General features: G+C 35.1%; 1 protein-coding gene across 1 annotated transcript; it reads right to left on the reverse strand.

Moving 5' to 3' along the window:
* Window positions 1-7,497: 7,497 nt before the first annotated feature.
* Window positions 7,498-15,100, reverse strand: LOC138944583 (TSC22 domain family protein 1-like; the record flags this gene model as incomplete). Its single annotated transcript, XM_070315403.1, has 5 exons — window positions 7,498-8,023; window positions 8,513-8,861; window positions 9,546-9,704; window positions 14,026-14,048; window positions 14,998-15,100. Coding segments are annotated over 5 exons (1,082 nt in total), but the record flags the coding sequence as incomplete, so codon positions are not given.
* Window positions 15,101-15,302: the final 202 nt, after the last annotated feature.

The following is a 15,302-nucleotide window of genomic DNA, read 5'->3' on the forward strand; positions in this document are numbered from 1 at the left end:
AAGCAGTGGTATCAACGCAGAGTACTATGTACGTATGTCATGAAATATTTTTTTATTTACAATTCTATATTTCAAGAAATGAAGATCTTGATTATCATTTCAAATTATAATATATACAATAATAAAATAGAGTGTATCTGTTTACAATTTCTGATCTTATATACAATTTGTGCTAAATACGTAACTTACATGGGACGGATCCCTTGAAGATATGTTGAAAGCATCATCGGCGTGACCGATTAAAACGTAATTATAAATAAATCGCGAGGAAATAATATCGATACATTTGCATTTCTTTTATCAAAAATCTTAGGATTCATATTATGATAGATTGCATTTTAACAAAAAAAAGAGAAAAAAATTTATACGTATATAAACGAAATACAATTATATACGAGATAGTACTTTGAAATTTCTGCCCGCGGGTAATTGTCGATGTACGGCTTCATCGGTGCATGAATAAGCAATCGGAACATTTACATTCATTCGAAGATTATAAATAGCCCCTTTCCTGGCGCAAAATGAGTGATATAACATCGTGGAGAAGGAGAAAATCAATTTAGTCTCTCTCTCTCTCTCTCTCTCTCTCTCTCTCTCTCTCTCTCTCTCTCCGCTATGTATCTTCCTTTCATCGCTAGATTCCTATCAATATAATATATCATTTTGCTAATTTCTAGTTGATATATATGTATATTGATTTTTTCGGAATCATCCGACACCGTAATAACGGATGCGATATTTATTTAGATGCAAGTTTTATCACAATATAAATTTATGTAATATTACATTTTGTGTAACATTTATTGTGGCTTTTGTTTAAGCAAGAAACGTAAAAATTAATTTTATTATTTATAAGAGATGTATGTAAAATACAATAATATAACAATACATAATATATCTTCATATCAATAGCATTTTAAAATAAGATATCCGAATAAAATTTTATAACATTTTTTTAATAGAGAGATTTTTAAAGCAGAGATTTTATTAGAATTATTGGTTATGATATAAATAAGTTTTTTTTGTAATTTTTAAATAAATTTTTAAAGTATTATTGCCAAAAATATATATCACACATATCTTGATCAACTTATTTAAATTTCATTATATTACATTACATTATATCATAATATACTGGTACATCGCTATTTTGTACAATAATTGCAGGAACATTTGTATAACACATGTGGAAAATGTATCAGCCGATTAATATAAAATTCTTTCATGACAATTCAAACGCGCGTAAAAAATCTTATCATCTTCGCGGTATTGTTGACAAATCATTTAATAAGATCGAAGTCGGGAAATCGAAATCAAAACGGCATAAGTTATCGCTTTTTTAATGATTATTGTATATAATTTTCATCAATTTTTCATCAATTGTTAATTGTTTTTATGCAATATAATCTCAATGCGGCCAATATTTATTAATTAAACTACTGTATACATTAATACAATCGAATGATCGCGGAAATAAATACGGCGGAAAAATTCTCGTATTTAATTTACAATATATATGGACTCATTATATGTATATAATATACATAAATTTAATAAAATATACAAGAACTGTAGAAATATTTAACATAAGATATGCATTATTTGCATTACAACATTGGAAATTGTTACAATTTTGCTAATTGAGTCGAATTAGTTGAGTCGAGTAAATAAAACGATTTCCTTCGCATGAATTCACACGTTAACTCTCACATAATCATAATGTGAAACATACAATACCTCGCTTGTTATGTTGACATTGACGGTGTTCAAAGTACAACTAGTATATGTACATAATCTTTGTTGCGACATAAGGTACTCATGTAATGTAATGTAATATATGCATATGCAAATGAATTATTAGCGGTAACTAATAATTATCAGCACCAAACAATAAATCGCGAGATCGACAATATTGCGGCACAATGCTTTATTGTGATCTTTAAAATATCTCGCCGAGAGATAATTATAAAAATTAGCGCAATTAGATTACATGAGCTGATGTCAACATAAAGACGCTTGCAATATATCTATAGATCGTATTATGATAAATATGTGAGTAAAGTTTACAAAAATTTTTTTTACATAGCGCTTGGACTATAATCAGGTTTCGTAAAATTATACAATATATATAAAATTTTATCTTTTCATAAACATTGGAAGAAGTTTCTTTCGCGTTCTTCGATGATATAAAATGCAAATATTTTGAGACTATTATATTAATATTTCATTATTTTAAATAATATTAAAAGATTTTTAGTTTATTTAATTTGTAGATAATAACTAATATCTATTTACCGAATTAACTATATTTGCCGAATTCAAATTATAATGTCAAAGAGGCAAGAATAGCGAATATATATTTTCTACTCGCGCTCTGATTCAGATCGTTGTTTATAAAGCCATAGACGTGTGATTAAATGCATTATTAAATCCTAAATAAATTGAGGAACAGTTGGAGGATATGTGCAATTATTAATAAATCGTAACGCAAAATAATAAGATATTCACATACAATATACATTATTTTCAGTAGAATTATTAAATCAATGTTAATCAATCATACACGATATTAAATTTAGTTGCTACTTTTTACTTGCGTTAAGAATTATTTGTTCTTATGATACTGAAATTATTATATTCATCTGAACTTAACACCAAAGTGATTTTACTTTTCTATCTATCAAAATGGAAAATTGAAGAATATTTAAAAAATTATCACATTAGAAATAAAAATCTATCAAAATGGATGCTAGCGGAAGAATAAAACTAGTTTTCTCTTCTATACGTATATTCTTAACTTTGATGTTTTTAATTTGAAATATATATATATATATATATTGTTAATAAATTTTTAAATTTAATTAAGTATTTATTTTTTCAAATTAAAACATCAGTTAAAAATGTATATAAAAAAAAAAACTAATTATTTTGTAACTGAAATCAATGTTTGTATCGCGAATAGAACGCAGACAATTTCTAAAATCTGGCGATATATGAAAATGACGGCAACATTTGTCACGTAATGCGTGAAATGAATTCTTACCTACATGCGTATGCGCGAGCCCGAGTTCAAGGGGCTAGGAGGATTCAACAAAGGGAAGGAAAGGTGCGGGAATCGCCAACACATATCTTGATATCTCGCAGTTCGATCTCTCGAGTCGGCCGCTCGTATATTTACATGTATAATTTATATATCCCGTAGTCTGAACGAACACGCGGTACATTAGGGCGGGCCGAGAGTCCTTACGATCATTCTAAAACGTCCGTCGAAACCTGCAAAAGCCGTCGTGGTAAGAGAAAGCATTATGAAGGGAAGTATCAAAAAAAAATTCGCGGGAATTTAATCACGTGAATTCTCACGATCAACGATATTGATGAAACATGTTTCTCTTGTAAATTAAACAAACAGAGTTAAGATAGTTATACAAGACCCAGACGCAATCAATCATTATTTGTATCTTTAGCTTTTGTATTCGATACAGTAAAATTTGATCTTTATTCATGACAGAGCTTTGATAATTAGGCATTGAATTTAATTACGCAATGCAATAGTAAAGAAATTAATAACTACTTTTTAAATTCTTTTTCCTTAATTTGAATATTTTTTTTATTTCGCTGTTTAGTCACTTGTAAGATAAAAAAAATTTCTTTGCATCTGTTGTTTTATGAAAGCGATTGTTTACATTTTAATGATTATTATATGAGAGAAAATGTGCATAAAAAATTAAAGGATTAAACAGAGTCTTATCATGATTGTTTTAAACAAAAATAGATAGCTAAACTATGGAAATAATTTAAAATTTGATAATTTAAAACATTTTAAATGGTTTTTTTTTTTTTTTTTTTTTACATGATTTAAAAACTGAATCATAAATAGTTCTCCCTTGTGTACCATATATGTATGCAAAATTAGACATTTCCGCATTACGAGAGTTAGACTAATATTATACTAATGCGATCTGTGCATTGAGGCATCTATTTCATCGCAATGAAGCGTAACGTCGTTATGAGATTTTCCGTGATAAATAGTGACGCGATCAAGCTAATCTACCCAGAAATTACAGATGCAAATTACAGATGCAAGTAACGTCCTTTCAAATTATAACTCCAAATTATCCGTAGAAATGCATGCGAGCCGACTAGGAATATCGGCGCGCGACGCAAACGCGGAAGACACGTAAAGGAAAATGAGACGAACTTTAATTAAGTGATATTTTTTTCTTTCATAATATACGTTCCCGTTCGCGTAGCACACACACACACACACACACACACACGACCGTGATAAGGGATACCCATCCGGCCACGATGGCTTGGCGCGGTCGTGGGATTTTTTTCGGCGGTATAATACTTGCACCAGGAGAACCGAGCGAATCTCTCTTACCACCATTGTGGCCGTGAGGGCGCAATTAATTATAGCATATCCGTAGACAGAGTGCACTGTGTGTTGCGCTTGTATTATTTGTACGCACGCGCTACGTATTTGCGAACGGCTCGGCGTCTTAGTGCGTTTTGACCATTCTTTGAAAATTATCGTTATTTTCAATTGATTTATTTCACTTTTCTTTAATTTCAAAAATTCAAAAATAATGAATCATATAGCATATTAATGAATTAAGAAAGATTCTTGATAGATATTAATACTTCGAGAATTTTTCCAAAACATATACAAAAAATATTGAAGTACATTTAAAGAGTATGCTATTCTCTCTTGTTATATAAATCAATGAAACGATCATCTTTTTCAATAAATAAGTTCTACATGTATTATAATTTGAATATTTGCCAGTTAATTAACAGGTTTCATTTTTTTAATGAAAATTTCAAAAATATATTCAGTAATATATATTATATAATAGACATTTCATCGTTCACATTTTTTTCAGTTAAGCGAGCACTAAGTAGAAATTCGAAGGATCAAGTGGTTCTAAAACTATTTTCACATACATATACATATATAGCGAGATATTTAGCGCTCTCGTGTATCCCCCCCCCCCCAGAAGATTGTGTCGGTCGGATGTAGGTGTGCGTGCGTGAGCGCACGCAGGTGAGTTAAAGGTGAAAGACGTGAAACGCGCACGCGGGAGAATGCCGAGGCGAAGCGAGAGAACGCGTTTTCTCGGATTTGTATCTCGACGAGGGAACAATCGGCTTCGTCTGAGAAGGTAATTAAGAGAACACAACGGCAACGATTAAACGATTCCTCGCCGAATTGAGCGAGACGAATTAATTCCGCTGTCGATCGGAAATCGAAGATAAACGATTGAACATGATACGCCGCTAAGATCGAAACCTATTTAGCGTGCTCGAGTGATAATTCTTCGCGTGATAATCCTTACGAATCCGATTCGATGCGATTTTTCGATTATATATTTCGCATACGCGATCATTCGTATCCAATTTGAAATATTTCCCACAATTTATTATCATATTATACGCCGAGGTCGTGAAGATAATTTGTGATTATAAGCATTAAATTTTCATAATATTCTGTAATACGTCTTTTCCGTACTTTACTGAAAGAGAAGCAGTTTGTTATATATGTGAATAGTTTGAAACAAAATTCGCAGAATTAGGATTCGAAGAATCAGACAGCGAAGTCAAGTCTTTGTTGTAAAGAATATTCCAGTCTTAGCACGCGATCTTTTAACCATCCGAGATTGGTGAATTACGCGCGCTATCTTTTATATATATATATATATATATATATATATGTATTCTGCACAGAGAATAAAAAATGGAAAATATATAATCAATAAAATATCTACAAAAAGACGTTTCGTGTGAAAGTAATATATTTGTATTTGTACTTCGTTGAACATCATAGCCCGTCGATTATACGGCACGGAATTGTGCAATTTTCCATAATGGAGGCACGCATGTGAAAACGAGACCTTATTTGCGCGGTAAATATGCAAGTAAATACGTTGGAGAGTATTGCCGCTTAGAGAAGGCGGACGGATGTAGCCGAGGGCACTGACTGGAAGCACCGAACGTCAAATTACAAAGCACCTGCTTTTCAAAACGACTTTATTTCAGTCGTATCGTGTAGGCATTTCGATTCTGCGGCTCCTCTTCTCGGTAACATCCATAGTTGATTCGAGAATCCCGCGTGATTATATCCGAGATTAATCCTCTGATGCGTTGGAATCTCGTCAGATGCGTCCAAGTCGACTTCGTATAACGGTTAAAGATTACGATATAATATAGATGATAATACAAACGAGACTAATATATATATATATATATATATATATATATATATATAACAAGCCGCTTTCCTTTCATCGTTATTTATTAATGAATGATTCTCTTTTTGATTTGAATTTTTTAGTCAAAAAATTTCAAAAATTATTGCTTGTCACAACTTCCCAATTTTTAGCTTTATTTCTAATTATGATTTTCATTTCTCGTATAGATTTTGTTCAATCTAACGCAAAATTACCCGCGCTAGATATGCAGTCTTATTGCATTAGAAGAGCAATTTAAACAAACATGGTGTTTTATATGTCAATTATTCACGTAATATAGATTTGAAATTTTGCTTTACCCTTTTGAATGATACGAACAATAACAAAAATAATGGGGTTCTATTTCTTTTCCAAGATATTAGTAGAAATGTCTGGACAGCGTCAATTTATATTTGATGACATGTTATTGCTGATTAGAAACCCCGCAACGCATGATTCTTGGTGTACAGTATCATTTTTGCGTCACGTGCACTAAACATCACGCCTAAACCGGCAGTTACTCGAAATATTCGCATGCTACGATGTAGCTACACGATGCATCGAACGTGAACATAAATTCATCATTGTTCTAACAAGCGCAATCTCGTGCTCAGTCGCGATTAACAGCTAACGGTGAATATTCTTGTCAAAACTGCAGATTTTGTCGACATCGCGAGGATATAGCGCTTAATCGTGTATTAATTCCGCTGGCACGATTTGCTCTGGTCACTTACCTGCCAACCGGTTTATCTTCCGCTTATCTTTCGTTTAAAAAAGCATTGGGACATTGAATACCTAGTATTTTATCAGCGTGCAAAAGTAGAGGAGAACGCGCCGCGCTGCTGATCGATTCGCGACGCTTGATTCGTCGATTCGCGTGTCGATTGTCTTAACAGGAACGCAAAGTGTGGCGACAAAGGAGCAAATGGAACGTTGCCGAGTAAGAAATCGATTGCATCCGGAACCGGTCCCCGATACATCCGCCGCTTAAATAACGCTCTTGCCGGACGCTTACCCGATCTTTTTAATTCTTCTTGTACGAACAAAGCTTAAAACTGAGCACCGTGAAACATTGTCTTGAAAAAAACTTTCGAGTCACGACGACAGTGACAAAAAATTGCACAGTCTTTTTATCTCTTCTGTGATCCGCTCGTTTTATTTCTAATTTTTTTTTTTTTTTTTTTTTTTTTAGTACAAGAATACAACTTCTATTATCCTTGTTGTGGACAAAGTTAAATTATAAATATTATGCAAAAGTTCTTCTGTCACACGCAGAATAAACGCACATCGGTGAAATTGTCTATTTTAAACTTCATCTCGTCATTCGTTTCGAAAGAAACATTTCTTAAATATAATCCGAAGGCACTGTGTTCTCGTTGATCGCCGCGAGTCTATATTGCGGCGCGTCCAGATTTTGCGGATTCAGGTGTAGGTTCGTCGTCGTCGTCGTCGTCGTCGTCGTCGTCGTCGTTGTCGTCGTCGTCGTCGTCGTCGTCGTCGCGGACGACATTGTAGTAGCCGGCATCTGTTGATTTACCGAGTTTGAGCTGAGATCGCTATAGTAGGCACTGCTGGGAGCGCTGCTCAACGTCGGTCCATCCGGTTCAGCGTCGCTTCCGGTATACGCCGTATTTTGATACGAAGGATGTTCGCTATTCCTGCTACCGATCCTCAATTCCTGATGATGATGATGATGGTTGTGATGATGGTGATGATGATGGTGCTGATGCTGACCCGGCGGCACCGGCGTCGACGGCCCGTTCTCGTACATCTCATAGTCCGGCTCTTGTATCCTGAAAGTAGCCGATAACGAGGCTCTCAATAACCGGTCATTCGACCGGAATGTGCTATTAACATATGCATCGACCGTATCGATAACTGCCGATTACGCGGCGACGCGTGTTGGATTTGCGCGTTGTTACAACGCATAATTAGCTGCCTTTAAAAGGCGTTGCCAGAATAAAACATTGAACTCGTTATCGATCTAGGACCTAGGAAGTCAGGAGACGATAGATTATTTACGTATCATTATCGCCCAAAGTAATCATTATTTTTACCATCGTTACAAATTTGATAATTGACTCAAGAATAATTAATAAATAGCAAACATTTCGATATTTTCATCAACAGCAATTGGATTTTGCGATGATTATCAAATTGTTAATGTAAATATGTCTAGAGCAATGAAAAACAATATAATGTCTCTAAAACAATAATTTTTGTACAATATTAACTCTCGAAGGAAGAATAGCTCTCATAAAATTGAATTGTATTCGACATACCTTTTACTGTGCCGAGTGCGAAGTGTATCAGTTTGTAGCGATCCGTCGCTGCCTCCGTAATGACGATGTAACCTGGCCGCGTCCAGTTCGTGATATTCGTCGTCCTGGCCGCCGGAAGTCGTACCATACGTTGAGCTTCCTCTCATTTGTAATTGTAGATCGCTTGCGTAGCTCGCGGCTTGAGAGTCCAGTTCCGCGTACAGAGCCTCGTCGGTCTGCATGTGGGTGTAGTGATTCTCGACCGGAAGATTCATCGCCCGTCGATGCTGAGGGAGAGAGAGAGGGGTCGTGACGACCCCCGGGGTACCGCCGCCTCGTCTAGAGCCCAACCACGACCATACGTTGTGTCCTAAAGTTTGATTTCATTAACAATTTCTGATTCATGATCATTAGTATATTTTTTTTATATAAGCAGACAATATGCAAATAATGAAAAAAAAAAAAAAACGCTTTGTAGATAGATAAAAAGGACTTAAGTCCTGTGTTTTGCAAACGGTTTTATTCTATTAATTAATTGAATTAACTTTTTTCAATTATTCGTATTCTATATTCATAATTCATATATTCATAAATATATATTCCCGCTGAAAATATTTTAATTAAATGTAATTATTAAAGGTGTATATCCGAGTCATTTCTACTTTCATTTTCTTCCAATGATTTTTGCAAGATTTTTCTCCATGTGTACGATATTCCTCTTAGCATTATCTTATCGCAAGATTGTACAAGCTCGTTTCGTAACATCGTGAAAGATCTCGCGGAGCTATCGACTAGTTGAAAACGCCGACAAGAACAAGTTGCGAGATCCGGTTCTGTAAGCGCTCGATTTTCTTTTCAACGAGCGAAATGAGACGTACAATCGACGAGGACACGCTACCGCGTACGCGATCATAACAACACGTTGTAATGTGTTAAGAACACAGGAGTAACGAGCGGTCATTTCTCAGCGATCTCTTCCTGACAGCGCGTATACGAATATGCATAAGAAGCAAGTGTCGGGACAAGCAAGCGTTTCACAGGATGTAACACTCACCGGGGCTAGGCGCTACGTCATGATAAGGCGGTAATTTGTCTAATTCGAGAGGTGGCCGATCGGGTATGACGGCCACCCCGCCGCCGGTACCACCCGACCCTGCGGGTCCACCGACATCGGGTACGCTCGAATCTTCCACGCCGACGCCGCAGCAGTTTGCTGAAACAAAAAGCGAAAAGGGGCTCTCATACCGCGCACGGTTCCTTGTTCCGGAAAAATTCGTTGGCGCGTCAAAACGAAAGTCGATGCTAGGATTTTGTTAGCTCGCGTTTCTCTTAGAAGAAGCATCATGGTTCAACGACTAGAGGAATCCGTTTGAATCTGCACGGGGATGTGTGTGTTTCTCGCGCAGAAGCATATGAAGTGCCAGGTGAGATCGGTCCCGAATCCCGATACGTTACGGCCGCGTATACATATGTATTATATATTGTACATCTTTACGTAGATATAAATACTGCCCCTGTATATATGGATGGCGACCCGGATCACCGCATTATGACATATGTATGTTCATGTATGAAAAAACCGGCTGTTTTCTGTATAGGCTTCATTGTGAGCCTGTCATCAGCAGCGTCACACGGGCTCTCATAGAATCGCGTCGAGGGTTAGAACCAACGAGGGTGAGGCGGGTAATGGAATATATAGGGGAGAGAGAGAGAGAGAGAGAGAGGAAAAAGAGGGCAAGAGGCGGAGAATGGAAGAGGAGCGGAATAAGATCTCGGAATTTATAGATCAGAAACACCGCCGCGACGATAAGTAGGCTCATGAGAATGCCGCGGAAGAAAAAAAATGAGATTATGGGAATCTCGTGAGCCTTTTTTACTTATTCCATTCTTGCCACGAAGGCGTCCTCACATCCTACGCACGCGTGTCTCCTTCCTCCTTCGTCGGGCTCGAAGTGCTCACCTGTCCTGAAAACCGTGTCACTGTCGTTTGCCGGGAAACAGAGAAACTGGTTCTCGTTTATCGCGTTGCTCTTTCGTAGTGCGTTTTAACGCATTTAAGTCGTTCGTCGCAAGAGAGAACATTATTTTATTTATACTTCTCCGAAAAAGACACCGCGATCGCGATAATATGCGATTTGTAATGAAACGGTTAATAGATGCGTTAGAGATGCGTCAAAGTTCTCGGTCAAAGTTCATTTTTTGTCTTACTTGTTTGGAATGTCTGTCATATTTATAAAGAGTGTGCGTTTTGTATAATTTTTTTTGAATGTTTTCTGATTTAGACAGATATCTCGTTTCCGAAATAAAAATCATTTTCTCATTATTTAAACACGACGAACATTATGTATTAAACATTATATTAATATTATATTAATAATGATTGTATTTCTCTATTTATTATTTTTTGACACATACATATTTTTTAGAATTTTTTTGAATACATTTTAATAGTAAATTTATTTATCTAATTAATCACGTATGATTCGTGCATTATTTATCTAATCGCATAAATAATTCAACGAGTTTGTTGTAATTGACTTCATATAAAATTCTGATTTATATGTCAAACGAATTTTGCATCTGATTGTGCAATAGATATAAAAATGTAGTGTCAAATGCACGTTGCGCTGCAAGCACATCATGATTTCTTAACGTATTTTACATCAAGATTGGTCCGAAATATCGTTCCAGTTGATGCACGATAAACCATTTAACAAATTCGATTCACCTTTTCTACTCGACTTCCCGATCGTTATTGTATTCGCAGGATCGCACAGCGATCGTATGCGAATAGCCGTCCATTAACGCGCTGCTCGCCCTGCGGCATTCAAAGCAATCTACGCGCACGGAAGGATGTACTATATTAACGAATTTTTATTAATTTATTTTTTGTTTGGAGGAATATTCAATTAAGCGTAATTTTATAAAATATCGATATAATGAATTTTATGTTTTATAAGCTCTTCAGGTAAATTTTCAATTAGGATTTCTATTGATTCAAGAATTACGGGGACTCGATAGATTTTACAGCATTAAGGTTACATGCGAAATGTTAGATACTCTTAAAATTGAAAATATTTCTGGAACATTCTATTTGATATCTTGTAAAGATGTAATATCGATGCACTTCGAGGGTTTATAATCTAATTTATCTGGATTTTATTAAAAGTATAAAATCTCTCGATAAATCTATATTGATCAGTCTTTATTATAAAGCATTATAAGCATGTGCAAAAGACGTATTATATTATATAATATATACATATATACTAATTATTTTGAGAAAACAATGTAAGATAAATTTTGGAAAAATCTTTTTCTACATAAAATATATCTTGTCATATATTTTTAATTTTGCTACTGCCAAAAGGAATAAGCGATTTATATAAAAAAAATACGTCAACACCTTATTTCAAGATAAAAATCCACACACACACACACACACACACTATATCATCGAGAAAGTTCCTCTTCTACGTATTATTTATATGATTAACGATTACCATTGTTTCAAACGGTAGGAATAAATCATTGCGTCTTAACATGTAATTGTATCTTGGTTGTTTCGTGCTTCTCTTAGCAATTTTATCCGCTCTAAAACCGGATTAGAGCTCGCCCCTGAGGCGAGAACGACGAAATTGCGCGCTCTTGCTGGCCGTAAATACAAATTGCATCACGGATTATTATACGATCTTATTAGACGATTATTTTGATGCAAGATGAAAATTAGCAATATAATAATTCGTTAACGGAAAATTTTATGCCAGTTTATTTGCGAACTTAATTTGCAAAATTTGTAAATTATCTCTTTATATCTTGTTTATATTTTTCAAGACGCAAACAATACTTTTACGATACGTGAAGAAATTAAAATATTATGGAGGGGATAGTAATAATGCAGAAAATATTAATTAATTTCTTAAAAGTTTGCTTTGATCTTTATAATTTTTTTTAAAGATTTGATAAGTATTATATATTTTAATATGTTTTATATATTGTATTTCACTTCAGTACTAAACTAACAAGAATGTCTTTTTAATTAACGAGCAATAATCGAGCGAGTCTCAAGACTCATTAAGAATCTAAACAAAAATTACGTCGCGAGAACTTTACTGGTATCTGTTAGCGGTTCAAGAGGTTCAATGAAACGAGTGTCGGATAATTAATTCGAGTGACCTCTGCATCCCAGGCGGTAGCATCCTGGCAACTCCTTCCTTTCAGCTCATCGTCTTTTTACATCCCGCCGACTCGCCGCCGCTGTTCGCTCGTCGATCGTATCGTGCCGCGGGTGATTTTAAATCAGAAAGTTAATTAGACGCGTTTCGCTGTCCTTTATGTCGCTCGGCTACGTCCGTCCGTCGCATCGCGTCATTCATTGTCAGCTATCCCTTAAACACGATACGACGGAGAACAAACGACACACGGATGCGCGGTTAATCGCCGTAAAGGGTTTGCATTATGCGAACTAATTAAACTCCAATCGATGCTGACACCCGACGTCACGATGGTGTTGCTCTCCTTTTTTTTCGCGTCGACATGCACGCGCGTACTCGTGTAGTTCCCGGGGCCCGCTTTTCGTTCAAGTCCTTTTACCGTCTGGAACTAACAGAGACAATCGTCGAGACTCTGATGACATCGTAAGTCAACTCTAGATGTATATCGAGATGAGAAAGTTATCCCCTGATAGAAGACATGGTACCTTAAAAGCATGTCCCACGTTCTTAGGTCACGTTTATCGATCTGACTGATTGATTTTATTTTTTTACGAGAACTGTATCATAGAGAGCGAACATGGTTGACGTAATATAGAATATCATAAGGACAATTCTCTCGAAATATGACACACCGCAAAATATATTATACATTTTGAAAGTTAAAATAATTTCCTATATCGCGTATCATTGAATCGTATTATTGTAACATAATTTTCTTAAAAACAATCTTTATTTACGTCACTCTCATCTTTGTCATATTTTTTTACGATTTGAAGTTTACGACATGATAAAACGAGTAACGTTTTCGAAAGTGCCTTTTGTGGGGTCTGTCATAAAAGATATCCGAAAGGGCATTATTGCGAATGTGAATGTCATATATTAACGTATAACGAAGAAAGCGCATAAAAGGGCTCTGCGAGCTGGTAACTCAGTAGGGGACTCGGATAATTGGGAATCGTTTCGAACCTGACCTATCGGCATCGCCACGAACCCGCGCCGCGCCGAACGTGCTATATATGTTAATTCGACATAATTGGAGGGCTAGTTCACATTTCAATAGTAAATCTAGATTTCTCTTTACTCTGACTAGTCTAATCGTAATCCTACTATTTTCTTTACGAATAATTTTTGTAGACCGATTTAAGTTTGGATAATAATTAAAATTTGTCCTCTTTTTTACTTATATACATAAATTATCTATAAAGATTTATAATTCGTCACTTTCGTTAAAAATATGAGCGAAAAAACAATCTAATACAATATAATATAATATAACGTTTGTAAGAAATATTATGCATATTATGATAAAATTTTGCTTACCTCTGCCACCGGCACTTTTTATCCTGTAACAGATAAAAATATTGATATTTTGTGTGTGCATAAGAAATCGTTAGTAATTATTTTATAAATATAATAATACAGTTATAAGTTTTTTTCAAAGATTCATTATTTTAAAATTATGAAAATTATACGAGTACAGTGGTGACATGGTTAAACGTAAATCAGCAATGACTACTCATACATTAGAACTTATTAGAGACGTGTACTAGTAATCATTCAAGTTCTAATCATTCTAAATAATCGCCATTTCTTTGTGGAAATTATAAGTGAAGAAACATGCAGAGAGATTGGCAATGAAGTTTAATAAATCATCTTTCACAAAACGAATATCCTTTGGAAAGGAGGATGAGAAAGATCGCGATTACAAAAATTCTTCTCGTTTCCTGTCTCCGCAGGAATTTTAATCAAGATCCAATGCAGTTATAATTCTTTCGTAATGGTGCATGTGTACCATTTCTTCGCTCTTCTGCTCTTTCTAAATTCCATTAGTCTATTACTTGCCGGATTTGTATCGAATCGCCCTAGTTAGCGACTGTTTCATTCTCGTTCTTAACATCGATCGCCTCATCCCATTACGTATCACCGGTAGGTGGTAATTTAAGAAACATTTCGATCAAACGGCTGCAAGATGAAACCGTAATCAACTCGCGAATCTGCCGGTGCGGTGATCCGTATCGAATTGTTTCACCGCTTCTTCGCGAGACGTTCGAAAGAAGCATTCTTGCGGAAATTGAAATAGGTAGCGTTTATATACGAGAATTTCAATTTAGTGAAGCATTAAGATCAATTAATTTTCTTCAAAAATTTGGGAAGAAAAGTTTTCGATAATCGATTCTCTATGCTGTACAGAGAAATCTTTCATTGTTGTTGTTGTTGTTTTTTTTTTTTTCCTATCGCTTACTTTAATGAAAAAATGTACAAGTATATTTATGAAACGGAGATGATACTAACCTTCGACAATGAAGGAGGGTCATCATCACCACAGCCCCGATACCGGCTGATACTAAGGATACTATCACTAGAGTCAGCACCCATCCAAGTTCTCCAGGAGCTTCTGTAAAAAATCAGAAATTAGAGGTTCAATATTATAAATAAATTAAGGACATTTAAAATATGTGACATGATAAAATATGTAAAATTTCTTAAGTCAGAATTTTGGCGTTACAAAAATTAATTAGTATTTTATTCATTTTATTAATATACAAACACAATTTATTTAAAATTAGGCACAGTACTCTGCGTTGATACCACTGCTT

Source organism: Polyergus mexicanus, unplaced genomic scaffold, assembly GCF_030449975.1.
Source record: "Polyergus mexicanus isolate NDT 795.1 unplaced genomic scaffold, iyPolMexi1.0 SCAF_284, whole genome shotgun sequence".
Taxonomy (NCBI): domain Eukaryota; kingdom Metazoa; phylum Arthropoda; class Insecta; order Hymenoptera; family Formicidae; genus Polyergus; species Polyergus mexicanus.